Source organism: Periplaneta americana, chromosome 6, assembly GCF_040183065.1.
Source record: "Periplaneta americana isolate PAMFEO1 chromosome 6, P.americana_PAMFEO1_priV1, whole genome shotgun sequence".
Classification (NCBI taxonomy): Eukaryota; Metazoa; Arthropoda; class Insecta; order Blattodea; family Blattidae; genus Periplaneta; species Periplaneta americana.
Window position 1 is genome coordinate 150821267 of NC_091122.1, and position 24006 is coordinate 150845272.

At 35.5% G+C, this 24006-nt stretch overlaps 1 protein-coding gene across 1 annotated transcript in view; it reads left to right on the top strand.

Annotated features, from left to right (window-relative positions):
- The first annotated feature begins 8332 nt into the window (after nucleotides 1-8332).
- alphaSnap (Alpha-soluble NSF attachment protein) overlaps nucleotides 8333-24006 on the top strand; it is a 48876-nt gene continuing 33202 nt past the window's right edge. The window contains exons 1-2 of the mRNA XM_069829298.1: nucleotides 8333-8519; nucleotides 8787-8983. Of these exons, the coding sequence (XP_069685399.1) occupies nucleotides 8428-8519; nucleotides 8787-8983 (289 nt within the window). The 5' untranslated portion in view covers nucleotides 8333-8427. The remainder of the gene's footprint in view (nucleotides 8520-8786; nucleotides 8984-24006) is intronic.

Consider the following 24006-nt stretch of genomic DNA (forward strand, 5'->3'; position numbering starts at 1 on the left):
TTTTTCAGTCTTATTTCAGTCTTACAGGATTTATTCTCACTTTCAGTCAGAAGCCATTGAAGTATCCTCTTCAATGTATAAGGAACAGAATAACTTATTGTGTTTGAAGTTAAGTATATGTGTAGTATATTCTCCTTTTTATAGGAGAAGATAATTGTTTGACATGCAATTTTGACAAAGAAAATTCATTTAAGATTTTTAGATACATTCTTATTCTCACTTTTACATGCTAACAATGCATCTGTCACAGAAACTTCTTATGCTATTTTATGTTTCTTTTTTATAGTCCCGTCGCTCTTATTTCCGGCAGCCAATCATGTTGCAGGCCAGCTACATTTAAACTTGTGCGTCTTGTGATTTACTGCTGCTGACTATTCACTTCCTAAGGCTGGATGAATACTTATAATCCTTTCACTGTAAGAAAAATCCTAATATAAACAATAGCACGTGACTGAAGTGAGGCTTCATTGGCTGCTGTTTGGCGCCATAGATTCTCAGTACATGTTCCCGCCTGCTGTTGTACATTCTGCTTCATGTTAAACATTTCCTGTTGCTTGTCAAGTAGGCCTAACCTCACTACTATGCATTCATTTGCTTAGGAATCATTTACTTTATAATTACTGTAATTAAAACTCACATAATTTATTATATACATTTAAGACAATTCGTTTTTCTCCACTTTTCAGAGGGTTTCCACTCTTATGTTTAATAACCACACACACCGAGGATGCAGAAGCCTTCACGTGCTTACGTGAACAACTACGAGCTCAAGTGACGCCAGCTTGTTACAAGAACAGACTACCTCGGTATTACTGTTGGTATTTATCTGCGTTCTTAGTACATAACAAAATATAAAAGTAGCTTTTCTTTTACATAGCGTTTTACGTATGAGTGAAGTTGTATGTTTCACTGTATTTAACAACTAGAATTCAATTTTTTATTTCCAAATAATACAAGATTATGGTTTCCAAATACTGACTATATTTTCCTGCGTCGTGTGAGTGTTTGGACTGTGAGCCAATCACGGGTATGACAGCCATGTGCTTGTGTTTACATTAGGATTTTTCTTACAGCGAAAACAGTATAATATAATCGCCCACCATTTTGGATCTTTCGCTGGCGTTCGCAGAAAGCACACGAGGACGTTAATTGCCGCTCAATTAGTTGCTCAATTACAGTGCATTTGATTTATTATCATAGGAGCTACGACATGATCATGTTTAATGGTGCGACAAACAGATTCCTCGTCTGGTAGCTTGGCAACGAAAGAACAAAAATGGCAAACGATACTACCTAACTAGACTTTACAGAGCCTTCACTTCCTAAGGCGTAAGGAAAGAGGAGGAGTCACGCTGGAAATAACAGTGACGCAACTATAGATACTTAAGTGTAGCAGCCATAAGGTACCTATTACACTCAGTGGTCTACTTTTTTTTTCAATGCGTTATACATGAGGAAGCGCATGCGGTCAAAAAGACCATGCTACTGAAAATATGTTATGATTGCTTGAGCATTTTGTCTCGTGATATTATTTTTATTTTAAACATTACAAGATTTTTAATAATACAACCTTGGAACATTTTATTACATTTTCGCAGTACATTTTTTTCTATTTCAAAAGTTAATTACAGTATTTATGTTTTCTTTAATGCTATAACCTAAATTGCAGCAACACAATGTTTGAATTAAATCTCTAATGCAAATGGAGAAAATATCACAGTGCTTTTATAAAAATAAAGTAACACAACAGACAGTCGAGTCTGTGGCCATTGCCATTTTCTTTATATGTAATGTTGAAGTTGATATGTTCTTCAGAGTCCTGGTACCGATGTTCTGTTTAAAAAGAGTGGATTTATTACTACTCATCTCCTGGGGATCATATTATCCTTAAAAAGATTGTTAATCGGAAGATACACTTTGTCTTCCTCAAACAAAAAAATAAATATAAAGATAAACTCAATTAAATAAAAAAAGGAAATGTAGACTTACTGTGTACGATCTCAATATCTTGTACACAAGCCACCTACCCTTCTAAAACTGGTAAGTATGATTCCGCAAAGCATGGAATCGACGAGCTCCCGGAAACACTCGGGACCCTAAGAGAAATCGGATTAGAGATACCCAATTCCTCCTCCTCATCATTAGCCAGGTATTCCTAGATCTGTAGATTTGAAACCACAGTTCGTCTTGATTCTGAGTGTCTCGCGCATGCATGCTGAAAGGTTTGCAGTTTGGAACCTGCCAGGGGAGAAAATCTTCTGATTGCAAGATCTGTAAATTTACATCTTTTATTTACAACAAATCAATTTTCAATGGGTTACAACATTCTGGATTGCAGGAATTTCAACAGCTCCCTTAGCGATACGTTATGTATGAAGGCTTTCCACATCCAAGCATGTAGTCGACCTGGTTGGCAAGTTGGTATAGCGCTGGCCTTCTATGCCCAAGATTGCGGGTTCGATCCCGGGCCAGTTCGATGGCATTTAAGTGTGCTTAAATGCGACAGGCTCATGTCAGTAGATTTACTGGCATGTAAAAGAACTCCTGCGGGACAAAATTCCAGCACATCCGGCGACTCTGATATAACCTCTGCAGTTGCGAGCGTCGTTAAATAAAACATAACATTTTTTTTTTTTTTTTCCAAGCATGTGTAGTGTCTTCCAATTTGGTCTTGGTCATTTCAAACAGTTCAAAATTTTTTTTCCAGAACTGTACTATTTATGTATTACCAGTACATACATTTCACATTCATACTGGTCCTGGACTTGTTAATTTTTTTTTATTGTGGTATAGTTACATCTTTTTTTTTCTGGAGTTGTTCATATCAATGGCCTATATTTAGTTTATTGTCATAAATAGGGTCCGTATTCCAGCTACGTATAAACTGGAATGAAGTTGCCTGATTCGAAGTATATATGACGTCACAGCACAGGTACAGGTACATTTGTATACAAAATAGTTACGCATTCTCTTCCTCTAGAAAGTCAAAATCAGGATGCAGTCATAGTGAGTAGTCTTATAGATCACTGCTCTTACCAGTCGTATTATTTAAATAACTACATCTTTGTGACTGATTGAAGGTTCAATGCAGAGGTAAAATGCCGTGGGTAAGACGCTTAAGCATGTAATATTGCAGGGCATAGTTGAGGATATTTGAACTAGTATTTTCACTGTCAGTATAGACAAATATTACATATACATTGTGTAAAATAAACGTAAGAGTGACAAAAACAGTGCACTGAAAGACACTGCAGTAGCAAAAGACACGGAAAGTGTATTGAACGTAATCCAAAACTATCAGTACCATCAAAATCTGAAAATTTAGCATGGATTTATGTAGCCTACCATGATGATGTTGTTTTCTAATGCCAGGCATTTGACAATAAAGTCATTTGACCTCTTGCACTCCAATATTTTTCAAAGATATTGTCATGGTTAGCCACTGACGCACAGATTTTGAGATGTTCTGAATTCATTTCTTGATTTGAGTTGCACAATGGACAGTCAGGAGACTGATATATTCCAATTTTAAATGGCAAGTTGTAGCCGATTTAAGTGAACACCATATTTTAATGTTTTGGTAATAACATCATGTGCTAATGAAAGAATTTCTTGCAATATAAAATCATTTCAAGTGACATCCACATATGTTCAAGTTCCATAACTTACGAATGCACGTTATTATTCACTGCAAAGATCACGACGAAAATGAACATCACTGCTCAAGCATGTCTTTACTAGTATAGCTTCAGAATGTCGAGAGTTGACTGTACTCCACGAACATGCAGCGAGATGCGTTTGTTTATATCCTTATCCGTTGCATTACCTGTGTTCCGCGTACTATATACCCACTGTGTCTTTAACTTCAGTCTTTAGGTAGCTGGAATACGTAGCCTATTCATAAATGTTTGTTTCTTGTGGAAGGTAACTTCACATTGGACACAAAAGAGCCAGAAACAAAGAATTCAATAAATACAGCACTATATTGAAGCAGACTACATATAAGGGGTTTCGATGGTTTTATTATGGATTTTGGGAAGTGGTAGCAGGTGTTACAAAGAACAGGCTTTGTTAATGAAACCATATCTAGCATTGCTCCACTACAATGCTATATGTACTTATAAATTAGACAGCTCTCTTTTACATTTCCATAGAGGGATGTGAGGACCTAGGTTGTATATTTTTATGAGGGTCAAACTTTTTCTACATAGCTATTACAACATTTTGAATTGCATGGTTTAGACAAGAATATAAAAATGACATCTGACTGGCTTATAGCAAACATTGCAATGTCATACCATTGACTTTCGAATTCGCTTGGTTTCCTTATGATGCGATCACAAGTGGCTAACATTCTCGCTGAAAGATCTCCTTTCTAAGATCTACCTTTTACGATAAATTCCATTCCATATTCGAGGAATATCACTTTTGCTGACGTCGTACAAAATGTTGTCCAATATTCTTTTGAGAAGATTAATTCTGTACGTAGATGAAATTATTGGGGATCATCAGTGCGGTTTTAGACGTAATAGATCGACTATTGATCAGATTTTTTGTATTTGACAGATATTGGAGAAAAAATGGAAGTATAAGGGTACAGTGCACCAGTTATTCATAGATTTCAAAAAGGCATATGATTCGGTTAAGAGAAGTTTTATATAATAATCTTATTGAATTTGGTATTCCCAAGAAATTAATTTGTTCGATTAATTAAAATGTGTCTCATTGAAACTTACAATAGAGTCTGTATAGGCCAGTTTCTATCTCGTGCTTTTGCAATTCACTGCGGGCTAAAGCAAGGAGATGCACTATCACCTTTACTTTTTAACTTTGCTCTAGAATATGCCATTAGGAAAGTTCAGGATAACAGACAGGATTTGGAATTGAACGGGTTACATCAGCTTCTTGTCTATGCAGATGACGTGAATATGTTAGGAGAAAATTCACAAACGGTTAGGGAAAACACGGAAATTTTACTTGCAGCAAGTAAAGCGATAGGTTTGGAAGTAAATACACACACACAAACACACGGATATATACATACTTATATACATATACAGATATACACATATACATGCAGGATGTTTGCAGTGCTCTATTGCAGTAATGACTCAAGAGAAATGGTTGATTGCTATACAAGCAGATAGGTAAAAACAATGTGAACAGTTAATGTCTTGAATCTATTTTTGCGTATCAAACCATTTACCCATGAATTTAAATTGAATAATTGCAAAAATCATTAAAATAAATCTTGCAACGCAATGCACTATTGCGCATCACTGAGTACAGCAGAGGGGAGGGGGAAGGTAAGGAGTGCAGTCCGCGCTTGGTAGATATATTGTAGTAGCCATAATGTTGCCAAGTGTCTCATAGAAACATAATGATTTCTTCTAAAACAGTGAATGTTGGAGAAAAAAACTTATTTCCATTTTTCAACTCTCTCCTCATGATCTATTATCAGTTTCATTTTGGAGCAGAGGTTACCATCCACCATATATATATATATATATATATATACACACACACACACACACACACACACACACACACACACACACGTATACATATACATTTTACTTTTTACTGCCTTGGCTATCTCATTTCGATTGAAACATCTAAACAGTTAGGAATTTAATTTATCAACAGATTATGATTTACACTGGAAGTATTGTAAACGATATGAACTCTACTTGTGGCACAGCTAACAAACTCAGGTATTAATAACTGTAGCTACAATACTGTACACAATGTTTCCAGACAGCTTGTGAATAAGCTGGAAGAGTGTCTGCATCACTGAAGCAAAAAATGGATTGCTCGCTGTGTGACTGATGCAGAGCACATAGGCTACTATCCCCAACTACTAGGTTATTTAGCATTTATGAAATTGATAATAGATGGTAATTTACAAGATTTTTTTTTTAATTGGGTTATTTTACGACACTGTATCAACATCTAGGTTATTTAGCGTCTGAATGATATGAAGGTGATAATGCCGGTGAAATGAGTCCGGGGTCCAGCACCGAAAGTTACCCAGCATTTGCTCGTATTGGGTTGAGGCAAAACCCCGGAAAAAACCTCAACCAGGTAACTTGCCCCGACCGGGATTCGAATCCGGGCCACCTGGTTTCGCAGCCAGATGCGCTGACCATTACTCCACAGGTGTGGACACTTTACAAGATAAAGTAGAGGATTTACCATGCGATTACCCGACATTCGCCTTACAGTTGGGGAGAAAACCTCGGAAAAATACTGAATCAGGTAATCGCCCGAAATGGGAATCGAAACCACACCTGAGCGCAGCTCTAGATGAGCAGGCAAGCACACTTACCTCCTGAGCTACATCAGTGGCCCTCAGATATGAATGAAGTGTCGTAATGGTTAGACCTACAGTTTCTTTTTGAAGAGTCTATGTATACATCTGTGGATGTTGGTTCAAATGGTTTTAGTTAAGCGTCCATTCAATACATAAGGTAAGAATACTTTCTTATTATGTAAAATATAGTTCTCGTGGTGGTTCTAGTCACTCCTCTGGGAAGCATATGGCCTTAATGAAAGCATGCCATCGAAGTCTGTTCTCTGCCAAAACTTTGATTTCAGTCCAGCCGTGTTGTTTAGCTTTTCTTACATTATTTCGCAAAGTAATTTTTGGCCTCCCTCTATTTCTCGTTTCTCTTTGAGGATGCCAGTCTAAGGCCACCTTTGCTATATTTTCATTTTTTCTTCTAAGAGCATGTCCTTTTATCAAATACTGCTGTACCTTACTATAATAATACCGGATAGCTGTATACTAGCAGCATTGACATGAGTGCGAAATATCGCGGACTTGACATCTAGCGGAGTGGCGTAGAATTACGTCCACAAATACAAATATTAATTGAATAGTACCGTATTTAATGTAACATTATTTTATATCAAAGCTGCATATTATGAGAAATATTGCATGCTTCATATTATTTTCCGTAATTAATTGTTGCGTATTTTTTCATTGCTTTAGTGAGACAAAATTAATTCTGACATATAGAATGAATTTAAAATAGCGCTTTATATACCCATTACTAACAACTGCAAAGATAAAAATGGTAGTAATCTGTTGCTTGTAATAATAAGTTAAATGCATGTGGACAACAATAAAACTTACGTAATTAGTTAAAACCTTAAAATTTCCAATATATTTTAACTTAACTTCATTTATTAGGCCTAAATAAAAAAGCTAATTTTTATTGTTCTATCAACACAGAGACAAAGGCATTAGGCCTAATAAAGAAACTCTCGGAAATCTAAAGTAAGATTTGGGGCAATTTGTAATGCTGTAATTGTAGCAATTATAAACAGCACATATACACCCTGACATTTTAACACAGCACTAATTAATAAAACTATTAACTAGCCCAGCAACAATATACATTGCAGTTGATTACAGCTTTATTCGCGAATATCTCCACCTAGGTAGCAGCACCAGCGTCGTTCGCGCGCAGAACTGCTAGCTGTCCGGTATTATTATAGTAAGGTATTAGCTTTTATTTTTATGGGCAGCTGTTTTGTTATTTTTGTCAAACTGCTGTGAATACTTGAAAAAGTGCACAATTAGAGGGAAATTTCAACTTAAGCTCAACAGTTCTCTTATTAGTATTCTCTTTCTTTCAGCGCGCTCGAAACAAATCACCTTTTCATTTCACTGCGTAGGTACGTGTTGAGAAGGTAAAAATGAAATCTCGGAAATTAATGAGGGAAAGGAAACTAATCAAGTAATCATATTAGACCCTTTACGAATTCTTCCGGTACTATTCTCGAACTAGCATTATGGTCAATTCCGTAACTATCATAAGAAGCATATAGGCTCTTTCTAGTTCTTTAATGAATTAGAAATCGAGTAGTATTTCACATATTCGAGTTCCGATACATTCCAGCGGCATAAAAAGACCACTGCATTTAGTGACTACCAAAATATCTGACTGAAATACTTTATTATATAATTTAATGGTATGCAGCGCGTGCCTCGTACCGTACCTAGTATAATATACTCATACTTAAATTACGCACTTCGCAAATTTACGTGTGACATCGCACAGTCTACTAGGTTTATAAAAAGTTTGTCGTACTGTCTAATTACATATCTAGGATAAATATTTAGAGATAATACACTAATATATAATTGCCGAGAAACGTCTAAGTTTACAGATAAACACTGCAATGAACAACAAATTGCTTAATACAATAAACAGATTTGTTTCAAGTATTTAAAAATTAAAAGCCCTCCTTTCTAACATGTGACAAAACATGCCACACGTGACTAAACGTCATCGTAGAACTTGCGCTTTTAGTCTGATTATCAGTGGCCTCTAGTGGTAGAAATACGATACATTTCGTCAATAAGCAAGTGGCAGAAAATTGCAAAACTGAATTTTACAAGAAATTTTATCGTGAAAAATGGCAGATAACGAGCAAAAAGCAATGCAGTTGATGGCAGAGGCGGAGAAGAAATTAAGTTCATCGAAAGGCTTCTTTGGATCATTATTTGGGTAATTATAAAACTCGTTTCAAGAAATTTTGTTCGAATGACAACTACAACTTACACTCCGGATTTGCATAGTCTCGAATTAGTTTATGAACTATAAATTGACAATAAATTTGAAATCTAATTTTTAATAGAGTTCTGTCACATAAATATAATTGCAGACAACATGAACTATGATGAACATTATAAGTTACTGCACAACACGTTTCGTTGTTCAAGTGCTGTAGGTATACCAAGTAGACCTATTGTTATAGCCTACGTTGCTTTTCAGGGGGTCTTCAAAAGTAGAAGAAGCTGTGGAATGTTATCAACGAGCAGCAAATATGTTCAAAATGGCAAAAAAGTGGGGAGCAGCAGGAAATGCCTTCTGTGAAGCAGCCTCTCTTCATGCAAAAGCAGGCAGCAAACATGATGCAGCAACTAATTTTGTAGATGCTGCAAATTGCTTCAAGAAGTCAGACCCAAATGGTAAGGGCTAATAATTCAATTATAACTATATTTGCCTAATTTTATGTTTTATATTATGTATAAAAGTATGAAAATATTCTATATGTTATGACTCACAAAGAGCTAACTCTATTTTCCTACGTAGGCAACTGGCCTGTATGACAACATATGTCGGGAGTATGTACCGTACATTAACCATGTCCCATTCCATTTGTTATATACGTAAAGATAACTACACACTAACTGCTATGTTGAATACCTACGCCTTTTTTTTTTGTGATTAGAATTTTAGAAAAGTAAGTTATTTACGTAATGACTATTTCTTGACAACGAATTTTATGCATCATAACACGTTATTAAAAATTGTGTTATTCAATTTGAATTATTCTTATTATGTAGGCCTAGTACTACCCCATTCTAGTATATACAGTCACGAAGCTCAGTACGTAGTAAATATGCATCCATAGATAGTTGCTAACTACTAGGATCGTTAATATCGCCTCATTACAGACAATGCGAAATAGTACCAGCACAGTCTATTGTTCCTAGCAACCTCACAACTCAAGTTTCGTGATTGTATATACTAGACTGTGGTACTACTATTATCCTAAGGGACTTTTCTGTCGCACACGACACTGAAATCTCCAACTTGCATTTTTCTTAGTTCTACAGTGCGAGAATCTGTGACAGATTAGGTTAGGTTATTTAGTCTTTTCGTAGTATGTCTTGCATATACGACTGTGTCACAGGTTAGGTGAGGTTAGTTTAGACATTTTATATCTTTGTATAGGGTATACTATGTGAAGTGAAATATTCATTTCGCATTTATTTTGAGATGTTCTGCCATTTTATTTCACGTGTTCAGTAATCACTTTTAGGTTACGTATACTGATCAGTTCTTTCCAATTTCTGCTATTTTGTTTTCAGGTCAACCGACGTTTAATCCTACCTATATGAATTCTTCACATTCCAAACTAGCTTCTCTTTAAAAATTAGACGATTTTTCCACTTTTTTTCGTAAAAAAACCTTCAGTATCGTGTGATGTAGAAAACTCATTTAAAGTAACTTAGGCCTACTTAAACAATAAATTGAAAAAAATTTATTGTAAATTGAAGAAGTGCTCCTTACAAAATAGGTTCACCTGAGAATACACTGTTATAAATCAGACTCACTTTTACTATTTATGTGAAGAAATGATTTCTTGTAACAATTGTTTGTTCTGAAGCATTAAGTCATGAAATGCAGCACAATCTGCGCTGAAAAATGATTTCACAATAAGCATTGATTTTATTGTCTTTATATGCAACTTGTTTTTCTCATCAGTCTATAGTGAGTTCATGCAGGAGAACAATCTTTCAACATTTGCATTTGTACCAAGAATATACGTAATGAATTCTATCACTTATTTAAAGTTCATCGAAATATTTTGATTTAATAATTTCAACTTACTATCTTCTTTAGAATTCAGAACATTTTTCACAATTATGATCTCAGTCATGGGCGTCATGGCAGGTGGGGACAAGGGGGAACCCCCCCCCCCCCTCAGTCATTTTCCGAAACATACGTAGTTCCGAAGGAAACTAATTTACTCAGTAAAAAAAAAATGGAATTTTTAATTCGAGGCAAGGTGATTTGAAGAATGTAGTTCGTCCCAATGTTATTTTATAGGATTTTACCAAACTGCTTTAACCACTGGTGAAGCCATAGCATCATTCATTTGAGATGTTCTCATTAGACTACAACTGCCATTGGCAAATCTTGGACAACAAGCTTGTGATGGGATTGAAAACATGAGAGTGTTCAATAAAGTTATTCAGTACATCATAATTGACAAACAATCTTTGGCTTATGTGCATTGTGGTGCTCATTGCTGTAACTTGGTCATGTAGAAGAGTTGTAATTAATGTAGAACAGTAAAAATTCTATGGAATGGGCCAATCAAGTTGGGAATCTTATTTTCCAACACTGAAGTTAAATCTGTATTTACCCACATTCATGAGGAAGCAATTCAGGGATCAATTGAAAATATTGCCAGGATCAAACCAGCCTGTCCCACGAAATGGATCTACCGAAAGTCACAAATAGAGAACATTCTCAAAAAAAATATTATTTGATCTTTGAAACATTGAGTAAACTATCAGAAGTAGATTATAAAGAAGGCAGTGGTCTAATCATTTTGTTTGAATTCAGAAAGAATAGTATTCAATCTTGAGAATTATCTTTAATGCAAATTATGCAATAAGTCATATGGTTGAATACCATTCGTTTTTAATTTATTACTTGACTTCTTGGAATTTTTCAAAGTGAACTCAAAATTGTTTTTGGAAATGGAGTAACTTAACATATCTTGGTTACCCTCTGGAGTGGCTGAATGATCAGACCTTCAGACTGTCATGCAGGCGGCCCGGGTTCGATTCCCGGTTATATCTGGAATTTTTTCATTGATAAAATCCATAGTGACGCTTGTGGCGGACAAGGTCGCAGTTGGGGTTTTTCCCAGGGTTCTCCTGTTTTTCCCCAAATTAGGCATTTACACCATTCTGTCACCATTTCTTCATTTCGTTATCATTTTGTAGCATCCCCTGAATGCCGGCTGGCAATGCATGGAGGGTGCTGGCCTAGGGACGAGTGGGGTTGCCTGCTCGAAATCTTGGGTACACAGAGAATCTTAGTGTGGGTTTGGGAATGCGTCACCAGGGAGTTAGCGCAATAGATCTCAAGAAGTTGTAGTGCTGAGCCATAGTGCCCCCCTCGGTTAAATTCAATTCAATGTCTTGGTTTATTGATGGGGGAACAGGTAATTGATGTCCTTCAACTCTTGGGAACAAGTCTTAACAGGGGAAGAAAAATACTATGGTAGGCCTTATTAAATCTGTTGAAACCATTATTGATGATTTAAACTGACTTAGGCTAATGAAAAGTTTCAGTCTATTTCAAAAGATTGCAATGGGAAAGCAAATTTGATGGAAAAGCTCGAGTCATACGGATATCAATCATATGAAGAATATTACCAACAAGAATACTGTGAAGTGATAGACACAGCTGTGGTAGAACTTCAAAATCGAATTTTCAATGGCCGTGGTGGAAAGAAACAAGTTCTGCTGAAAAATGTCATGATAAAAAGGGAAAATTTTGATGTGATAACATCTTATCCTGAAATAGTCATGAATGAATGAATGAATGAATGAAGCCACTGTGTCCCATGAAGGGCTAGGGAGGCCCTAGCCCTTCATGGGACACAGTGGGGGGAAGCTCGGATGGTGTGGTTCACATGATGAGCTATTTCACGTGAACAATATTTACATTCACATTCACTATGTGAGATACACTAGAGTTTGTCAAATTTTAGTTCTATATGAGTTTGTTCACTATTTGTCTCCACTCGTTCCTGTTGCGGGCGATGGTTGACCAGTTCCCTCCCAGCTGCTGCTTGAATGTATCTGCCCATCTTCTTCTTGGCCTGCCTTGTGTTCTCCTTCCTATGTAGAGGTCCCACATGGTGGTTTCTCGCGCCCATCTGCCTTGCTACTGCCTTGCTACATGACCACCCCACTTCCACTTCGTTATGAGGGCTTTTCTGTGTGTATGAATCAGGAAATTGAAATCAAACACCTAGAAGCTCCGGACATGTTATAATTAAAATTGGAAATACATTTGTTCCAATGAAAGAACAAGATTAGGGTACCTGCTTAAATGATGCTAAAGAAGCTTTGAAATCAATGATGAAAGAGGTTAGATGTCTATTTAGAAATGTAGAAAATATTGTCTGGCTTTTACTGATATGTCCATTATTCAGCTGTGAAGCTGAAAGAAGCTTCATTGCACTATGCAGATTCGAGACATACTTGCAGTCAACCTCTGACCCAAAAAAGGCTCAACTAGGTAACAGCGTGTCACATCTCTACGGACAAGTTCTGAATGAGAGTGACAACAGTAAGATTGCAAACATTTTCATTTCCAAGAATGACGCAAGGGAAAATGTATTCGGAATTGTCTGGGATTAAAACAGTATTTTTTTCTTTTACTATTTCACAGGGCAGTTATTACTGTATTAACAAGTGAACATCAAAATTATTGACGCAGTATAATAACATTGGCTATTCATTGCAAATAAGTAACAGATATTAAAGCAATAAATAGTAATTGTTAATTATCTTTTAAAGCTAAATCTGAATCCTAGTTTAGATGAAAATCCTAAAATGATGACAGAGTAAAAATAAATCAGGGCTGAAAAATACTTACTGGTATGGTATATACAGGGCTCCTACAAAAGACTTTTCCAGTTTCGAACACATTTAATTTACGTTCTATGAATCTGAGGTGCATGAAAAAAGCACCAATGGAAAGAGAAACTCAAGAAGTTTAGTTGTGGCAACATTATTTTCCTAGTTGTAACATTGCCTCATAATAGCGCATATAAACAAATTTGTTCATTGTTGAGGTGAAATGGCTGCTATAGAGGACAAAGGCTTGGTTTTCATGTGAACCAGTCGGTTATTAACTTAATTAACTTGTTATTAATTTAAAATGTTGTGAACAAAACGACTCCAAATTATACTATTGCTTTGCGTTTTCTTATTGACATCAAATGCACACATGCGGAGATTCTTTTCCTCACGTAACCTAGCATGTTGGAAGGAGTGTATCAACATTTCAAGTCACTGGATGGCAGCACAGTCACTTTTTGCTGCCACTTGCAATGCTAAACAGGAAAGCTTTCCAGTGTTATTGTTAGAGAGTATTTGGGTATGCTACAGATCATATTAGAGGATTTCTTACATGAAATAGACATCTAATGGCATCTGCCTTCAATAATTCCTCTACATGTGGCAAATATGAGCGGTCGTATTTTCATTTGAAAATCACATTTCAACGTTTGAGTTCACAGACCACAGTACAAGTAGGATATACTGTTCACGTCTTTTGTTAATGTATGTTATACATGTTCTTTTATTCTATACAGCAGACTATCAGGTAAGGAGTTGATAACCTAGTTAGTGCTGATTATATAGATCATACCTGCACAAACAGCACTCGTTTGGAGCGGGAGAGCTGTGTTTACCGCTCGCTGAAACAGAAAGGAAGACACGTCAGAATGACATAGACTTGCTATAGGTAGAGGAGAGGGAAACGACCACTCAGCTGTCTAGTGGAGTGCAGTGTGTATTTTCAGTAACTGTTTCACATTGCTTACCTACTGCTACAGTACGGTATGGAGGAATCTAAAAGACGGAAAAGTGATCATTAGGCAAATTCTTTCAATGTTGCATGGGAAAATGCTTATTTTTTCATAGCTGCCAGAGTAAATACTCAGTGCCTTATCTACCACAACATTTTGAAAGGTAGAAAGAAACATAACGTAATGCATCATTACGAGTCCAGACATAAGTCGTAAGTCAGTTTCGGAAGGTAATATGGCTCACTTTCCAATGATAGAAACTGCTCGTGATGAAGCTATGTTAAACGATTATGTGCAAATATTAATTGAAATTCAATATGAATTTAATTCTAGGTTCCAAGATCTTGTCTTAATTGGAAAGAAGTTTAAAGTTATCATAATAAATTCCTTCAAAATCAGCTGAAATAGGTCATACAATTTACAGGTCGGCCTGGTTGGCGCAGTTGGTATAGCACTGGCCTTCTATACCCGAGATTGCGGGTTCGATTCCTGGCCAGGTCGATTGCATTTAAGTGTGCTTAAATGCGACAGGCTCATGCCAGTAGATTTACTGGCATGTAAAAGAACTCCTGCGGGACAAAATTCTGGCACACGGGCGACGCTGATATAACCTCGGCAGTTGCGAGCGTCGTCAAATAAAACATAATATTTAACTTTTAACGATTTACAGCTCGAACTTATTGATCTTCAATGTGACCTAAGGGCTAAAGATCATTTGAATAATACTTCTAGCCTGGTTGAGTTTTACAAGACTAAACATTAGCAATAATATCCACGACTACACAGGCTAGCTGTGAAAATGATTGCTATGTTTGGCTCAACATTTATATTTATAAGCAACTGTTTTCTATAATCAACTTAAATAAAGGCAGGCATCGAACATCTGTAACTGATGTTTCATTACGATCAGTACTGTTCCTTTCAGCTGCCAACAGCATAAAACTTCGTTTTGATGTACTGATAAATAAAAATATAACAAAATGAGATTATACATTTAAGTAACTATAGAATTTCTATTATTTCTGTAAAATAAATATTTCTTTATTAATTAATAATAGTCCAAGATAGTTTTGCAAACACTGAACGGGAATTCATTTCATAAACACTCGTAATAGTACTTCCTTTTGTGTATATTTTGTACGAGATCACCCCTTCTTCCAGTCCACTCTTATACAGAGCGCAGCTAATATCTGCATTCCGCTCATGAGCTGTGAGCCGGCTCGGAGAGCGCAAACCTTGTGCAGGCCTGATATAGATGTAAATCTATTTACTGAAATTATAATTATAAAGTAAACATAATGAGAATTATTGTGGTGTAGTTTTTACATATATATTGTTATGACTGAGCTTATTACAAGGTGAAGTGATTAATACACTTCAAGCAAACAAATAATTAAATACATAACATGTTATTTATTAGGGATGTAAGAAAAATCATAACAGTGTTGTCTAAGATCATTCCAGCATGTCTCATATAAACAGGGTCAGAACATACTGTGTGCCAGTTGTCTAGGTTCAATTAAATTACCATAGATGAAGTCCACAACACCAAATAAAGTCTTTTCCTGTGACTCCTTTTGATATTATTATCATAAAACATGTGAACAGTTTGACTATTGCGATATTAAAAGACACAGCTAATCATATGTTTCAATGTTAAGTTCATCTAATAACAAAAAGCACGATTGTATTACTCTCTGTAAGTCCGCATATGGAAGTAATTTAAAGAATGCCTTAATGACAAGCGAAATAGCGGAAACAGCAGTTTTTTCTTTCTTCTTGTGCTGCCATCTATTGTTTCAGTAAACAATTATCAATTTCGCATTTCCTGAAATTCTTTGAGCTGCTCTTTCTAATGACACCGATATGAATTTCGTAAAATACATAGTGACAGAATTATAGCAGTTTATAACCTCAGAATGTTTCTGCGGACACATTGTATATTATTAAATTAATAGTTCAGCACGTGTTTAGGTATAAATTCAGATATATATTCAGTTTAATGAATTAAATACTATTATAGTCACAATCATGCCATGGTATGAAAGAAAAATTTCACAACCTCGAGCGGGAATCGAACCTGCGACTTCCTGTTCTCTGGTCAGGCACTCTACCACTGAGCTATCGAGTTCGTCTCACGCCAAAGGCCATGGCATGATTGTGACTATAATAGTATTTAATTCATTAATATGTCACATCAACGGACGTATATACGTTATCCAAACATCGTAAGATGAAGATTACATTTGTAAAGTTTCTTTTCACCCATAAGCAGTGCTGACTAAGATCAGACGCTATGGACAGTACTCTATAACAGAGTCGCCAGTATGAAAGGATAATTCCAAGCCTTTGGCGTGAGACGAACTCGATAGCTCAGTGGTAGAGTGCCTGACCGGAGAACAGGAAGTCGCAGGTTCGATTCCCGCTCGAGGTTGTGAAATTTTTCTTTCATACCATGGCATGATTGTGACTATAATAGTATTTAATTCATTAATATGTCACATCAACGGACGTATATACGTCATCCAAACATCACAAGATGAAGATTATATTCAGTTTATAACAAATTTTAAAAGAATGTTTGTAATGACTCGATAGTATCAAGTTTCTTAACATATTGCAGTACCTACTGTTTGAGAATTGGAAGATCACATTCATTTTATGATGACATGGAATTCCTGAAGATTCTTAAAAATAAGAGTTGGTCTGTTGACATGAGGCATTTGTCTGAAAATGAATGTGTATCTTTATTATACGCAATTGATATGATGTATGATTATATATATATACACACAAAGAGTATACCGTAAGTAATGTCAATAATTGTGGTGGATGATTTCTTGAGTAAAGAGCAACAAAAAGTCAAATATCATTTTGATATATTTTGAATAGTTCCAGAAATACGTGCATTTTAAAATACATGAATTATGAGAACTTGCAATGTTGCATCCTACAACAAGCTGAGAATTATATTGCTCTGAACAAACGTCTCCACCTGGGTTGTTGAAGGTCATTGTCATCATGCCATGTACATTGCATTTAAACTGGTAAAAAAAAAAAAAATACAGATGATACACCGTTTAATTTTTGTTTCATTTATATTTATCATTTCAGTAAATGCATTTCCAATTATAACTAAGCAAATATCAACTCATTGTCTGATAGTCTATTGAATAATGTAAAGTAACACGTATAACACATTTCATCCCTTACGAGTTATAAAGAACATGCCCTCTCCATTTCCTTCCCAACCTCAAACACAAAGCTGAGAACTAATGACTATTGCTACCCTACAGCTGGGCTGGGAAAAGGAGGATAAAATTGTAATAGAAATACAGAGATTGAAAGGGAATGAAATCCTGTATTACGTTTCGTGATTAAATTCATGGTTAATTAGAAAATTGAGTTGGAAGTTTCACCAGCGAATAGGGATTATAAAGAATGGACACTTCGCGTTGGTACCTTTGATGCAGCCGGACTGATTTCATTGACCTTCAAGCCAGCTAAAGCGTCAGATTCTGCTTTCTCCCTAGAGTTGGCACTGACATCACACCAGCTAGCAGTCGACACAGCGGAAATATAACACATATAATTAATACATCTAGGTACATTATGTACTCAAATAAAATAAATTGGATCCATAAAATAATAAATCCTTCATTAACTGCAATGTCTAGACTCTAGAGTTCATTTATAATGAGACTTGAGACGTTGACACCAACAACAATTAAAATATGTAATGATTTGATAGCGCTGAAAATGGAAAAACAAAACTCTTACGAGAAGTAAAACCATATACCTATATTATATTATTATACAAATATTAAACGAATTCGATACTTAATTTTATAATGTATTATATTATTTTATAATATAATGTATTGTATCTGAAATATAAAATATTATTATTACAACTAGTTTGTCACTGAGAAATAAGGAAAAGCTGTTAACTTGAATTTATTTGAAGCAAAGCGTTACTGGATTATGCAATAAGGTAGGCGGTTTGGATCCTGTGTCTCATTCTATTTTCAATTATTATCTTAGCGTATGCTCGATTACACTACCTCTAGCACTTGAAAGTGGAACTAACCGCTGGCGCACAGAGAAACAAAACACAGGAAAATTCGCTCAGTGTCCATTCTTTATAATTCCTATTCGCTGGTTTCACCACTAACACGTCCCTCTTTCTTCTCTTAATACAGAAATAAGAGGTCAACGAACTCAGGTCTGTCTGCCTTAGCAAACTATCTCCCATAACCCTTTCTAGATACAATATTGCAAGCTGGTTGCTTCGGTCATTGGCTTCAGATTAGAGGTTTTTAAATTAAATTTACATGAAACTCGTCCACACTATTGAAATACAGCAGAGGGATAAATTATTCTTTATTAGATTTTTTATCGATATGGACAAAAATCACTATCCTATTCGCTATATTTACTGAATGAGAGGGTGTTAAACATTCTGGGAGGGGGGGATTTTTTTTTTTTTTTTTGTCAGAAAACTATGGACTTTCTACAATATAGTATTAAACTTTTTTGTTACATAGGCTACAACATTAGCTGTTCGTTTTGAAAATCTGCAGGGTATATTAATACATTTATCTTCTATTAATTTCCAATATTAAATACTGTGTGTGCTAAAGATAGTGAAATATTATACTGTACTTACATATTTCAGTCTTTTTTGTGTGGTATATGCATTTCAGTTTTTTAAGTGTTTTGGATAAACCCTTATTTTCATTATCTGCCACAAGTTTTCTTTAATTGACTTAAAGCTTTGTCATGGGTGTGTCTCAAAATTAGATATGAAATATCTCTTTAATGGGCGGGTATCTTCAAAGACCCAGAGTGAAGCTTAACGTATTGAGAAGGAAGTAACAATCTCTCCTATTATCTTTGAATGTGAGAGATAGAACTTCCTGGAATATAATGGGAAATATGACGCCCAAGAAAAACCCTTCAATCAGATTGCTGAACTTGATTTACGGAAACAGTCCAGGAAAGTGATTTTAAGAGCGAAACTTTAACTTGATCATGGTTCAACATAGTTCAACAGATGAAATAGATGTATTCTTTGTTGAACAGTATGGTTCTGGCCAGGATGTTCACTTTGGCGGTTTTTCCAAACTAATAGTTTACTGTATGTTATCTTGGAAATAAAATTGACATTATTGACAACTGATGTAACACTACAGTAATAAATTGAGATTTTGATTGATGCCACATAATTGCAAAGACATAGGGAAAAGGAGGAGAAAGATTAAAGAGAAAGATTATGAAAAGAGAAGAAGGGAGAAAAGGAAGGAAAAAGATAACGATGTGGTGGGAAAGGAGGGTAGAAGGAAGAGGAAGAGATGAGGAAGAAAAGGGGAAAGAAAGTGTGAAGATGAAAAGAAAGGAAAAAAGAAAGCAGAATGAAAATAAGGAAAACGGAAGAGATGAAGATGAGGAAAGGGGGATGGAGATGAAAAGAAGGGAAAACAGAATAAGATGAGAAAGGAAAGGGGGAAAGGAATTGAAGATGAGGAAAGAAGGAAAAAAGACAGGTAAGAAGGTGAGGAAATATAGGAGAAAAGTAGAAGAAAATGAGGTGGAAAAAGTAAGGGAAAAATGAGAAAGGAAAGAAGGTAAAAAGAAAACGATGAGAAGATAGAGAAAAAAGCAAAGGAAAAGGAATGGATGTCTTTGCCTTTGTGTCTAGACTTTATGGCCACTTTGTACTTCTGTGGCGAAAACATTGCACCATGTTGAACACTGAAAGTATTGCATCATATTTCAGTTTATTTTGCCATTCTCGTTACTTGAGTGCTCAATAGTGTCGTAATGAATACCTTAATGATTCTGAACACGTAAACTTTACAGTTTAAAGATTCGTTTTAAAATTACAATTAAAGACTGGAAGTGGGAAATGCCGAAAGTGAAGTCATTACTTAATTGGCATTCTCCAAGTTTCTTCATTCGTGAATGGCATTTTCCAAATAGCAAACCCACAAGGAGACGATAAATAAAATTCACTGTTGCTATGCAAAATAAAAGACAGTGGAAAGTGACTTGGTTTCAAGACCTGCAGTGTTTACAATTTATCAAGTACCTACTACCCATATAGTATGTACATAATACATAAACAACGTACATCTTTCTCAGAAGATACCATTTTTGTTGCTTTGTGAGTAAACAATAAAAAGTCAGAAAAAAAAAAGGTTTCAGTAAAAGTTGTTTCTTTCTAAAAGTAGTTTCCAATGGGACCTTCAATGACCTATGTTCTCATTTGAAATTTCGAAGTTGACCACAGGTAGCCCTATTTCCGGTTTGTTACAGGAAATGGTACAATCACCAATCGATTCTTTACATAGGTTTTGGTCATCAAAATTTTTTTTTGAACAACCAGTATCATATAGTTTTCGAGATAAAAGCCTGATACGGATGGTCTGAAACACCCAGTATACAGGGTGATTCAGACCACCTGTAAGTCATGTATTTCGGAAATTAATGCATTAAAATTTTCGAGAAAAAAATATTTATCACTAAACCACATGTGAACTTTCACTTGAGCTTAATTTCATCAATCAGCTCTAACAGGAAGTAGGGTCAGTGGCGTATCGCTTTAAAATTTCAAATGGGAATATGGATCAGATATGTACCATTTGATAGAGCTCTTCAAAACAAACAACTTTTATAGGAAACGTTTTTATTAATTCCTATTCTTTCACTGAGAAAACATACGAAAAGGCAATGGGTGATTCGGACCACACTTAAGTAATTTATTTCGGAATCTAGTGCATTAAAATTTTCGAGACAAAAATATTTATGATTAAACCACATGCGAACTTTCACTTGAGCTTGATTTCATGAATCAGCTCTAACAGGAATTAATGCACTAGATTCCGAAATAAATGACTTACGTGTGGTCTGAATCACTCATTGCCTTTCTGTACGTTTTCTCATTGAAAGAATAGGAATTAATAAAAACGTTTTGTATGAAAGTTGTTTGTTTTGAAAACCCATACTCTCATTTGAAATTTTAAAGTGATACGCCACTGACCCTACTTCCTGTTAGAGCTGATTGATGAAATTAAGCTCAAGTGAAAGTTCACATGTGGTTTAGTGATAAATATTTTTTTCTCGAAAATTTTAATGCATTAGTTTCCGAAATAAATGACTTACGGGTGGTCTGAATCACTCGTATATAGGCCTAATACACACACACACACACACACACACACACACACACACACACACACACACATATATATATATATATATATCTTTTTTTTAAGATTGGCTAATTAATATAACCAGGCACACTCACAGTCATACAAATTTCCAGACTCTAGACACCTAGGCAGTTTTTCTTCTCCAAGGTAAATTCACCAAGAGCCAAGCCCGGGAATCGAACCCAGGACCTCCAGATCTGGACAGACAGTTTTCTTCCTAGACTACTCATATTCCGGTTAATTATTACATCTGACGTCTTGTGCATATATAACATTTTAAGACTTGCATGTTTTGATACAAGCGGCAGTATTCATTCTGCTTATTGCACAGTGCACACTAGTCTTATCATCACCATAATGTAAATTGTTCTTGTTTGATTACGAGCTTTTTGTGTCTGTACTGGTACTTGATTAGTGCATTCTGCAGGTCCACTGACCTTGTGGCATACACATCTAATAGTGCGCCTGTTATTAATTTCAGTGTCAAAGTTGATAAACAAACTATCCCAACAGAACAAGGGATTCAGTGTTCACAGAGTTTTGCAGCATTTATTCAGCTTTTCCAATATAACGTTCGAATAGAACAAGAAATTCAGTGTTTCTTGACTTTGTAACGTTTATTAAGCTTTCCTGTTAAAAACTTGTCAGAAATGTAATGGATTTAATCATCTGTATTCATTGAATGCAATAGTGTTTATTTTTGGAACGAATTGTTCCATGGGTTTAAATGATTTGATTATCATTGATAACCGCAATTCTGTAGAATGAATTAACAACAATAATCAAAGCTTTGCTGTAATTAGCGGTCTGTTATCGATTGCCAGTCTAACACCTAGTGATTTCAACACATTGCTGTGTGAAGTACTCTTCAAAAGAATATCTTGTATTAAATTAGGAAAGAATCAATGCAATAAAATCTTCATTTTTACTTTTTCTTTAGAGGAAATATTGATTTAAAGATTTTAGTGGAAACATATGTTTTCAGTATTCTTGATACCAGAGAAGTTGTTTTTTTTGGAATGTCGTATATATCCCCACAGTCTACTATATACAGTCACGAAGCTGAGTTTTGAGGGTGCTAGAAACAATAGACTGTGACGGTACTATTTTGCATTGCCTGTAATGAGGCGATATTAGCGATCCTAGTGGTGAGCAACTATCTAATGTTTGCATATTTACTACGTATTGAGCTTCATGACTGTATATACTAGACTGTGATATCCCTATCCGTCTGTTTGTGTATAGTCTCCTAAACTATTGAACGAATTTAATTTACATTCAGTATCTAGAAGCCAATTTATATGGGAATGATGGATATTAAGTGTAAGTTTTAGTAAAGTAAATTAATATAGGCCTACTGTACTTTTATTTGGAGTAAGAAACACAAAATGGTGATAAACTCGAAATTGACTCACGATTTCATCATAATTTTGTTTTTTGATTAAGATAGGCGGAAATGAAGTGACCTCAGCTGTATATTCTCAGATTCTTATGTTTCGTAGATTTTTAATTATTACATGCAGAATTGCCTTATATTTCCTTGCAAATTTGTTCGAAGCCTGGAAAGTTCCCAGGTTTCACCAGGTCAGCTCAGGTATAGTGAAGCGCACGTCATTGTTAAGGGATTAGCTTCCCCTTGTTGTGAACTTATATATTACACATAACTGAAGTACTGGGTTTCTGTGTAATCCAAAAAACGAGTGTTCATCTTATATTGTCGGACCATCGGACCTGTGACCCTGTAAGATATGCGAACTGAATCCTAATACCTACTCAGCCTTAGTAATTCATTTCTCTCCATGCATTCCTATCTCTCTCTTTTCTATCTCTCTCCCTTTCTCTTCCCCACTATTCACAATTTTGAGCCTTCTTGCAGGACAGTTTATTTGCACTTGCAGTCCAGTGTTGTCAATTCAACATGAACACTGTAGCAAGGAGTGGCGAAAGAAATATTATAAAGCAAGTACGTAATAGCATTTTGCGATAAAGAGAAACAAACAGGTCAATATCTCTTTCCTATAAATAAGGCAACGAAAAGAGCAGCTGCGATCACTGGTGAGGCTTATTTTATTTCAATTGACTATGTATTGAAATTACTTACTTAACTAATACTAATATAATACAATATGTTATGTAATTTATATAGGCAGGTCAGAGCGCCTAATAAAGAAAATCAGGAGAGAGGGAGTCTGTACAGGAGATGAAAAACTAGAAACACCAGGGAAGAACAGACCAAGGGAACCTTTAATTCTTGTAGATGATATGAACTGATGTATATTCTAAGAAGAAAGATACAAGAATTTTATACCGTGCAGAAAGAAGTTCCGACATTGAAGAAATTACTGAAGGTTGCGAGAGAAGCAATAATTTCCAAGGTTGGAGAGAAACGCTACGGAAAGTGATTCGAGACATGGGATTTAGGTTTAAAAAATGTAGAAATGCAAGATTTATATTGATTGAAAGAAATGATATTGTAGCATGGAGGACCAGTTATTTATGACACCATTTGACGGAAGTTTGGCAACATCCCTATTTGGCAAGGTTCGTGGCCTGCTGTTTGACGTGGTGGGAGGAAAGCGGGTGGAATGGAGTGAGTACAGACGTTAACTTTTCCAAGAACGACGACAGTGCTGAAGGGGCATTGATCCGA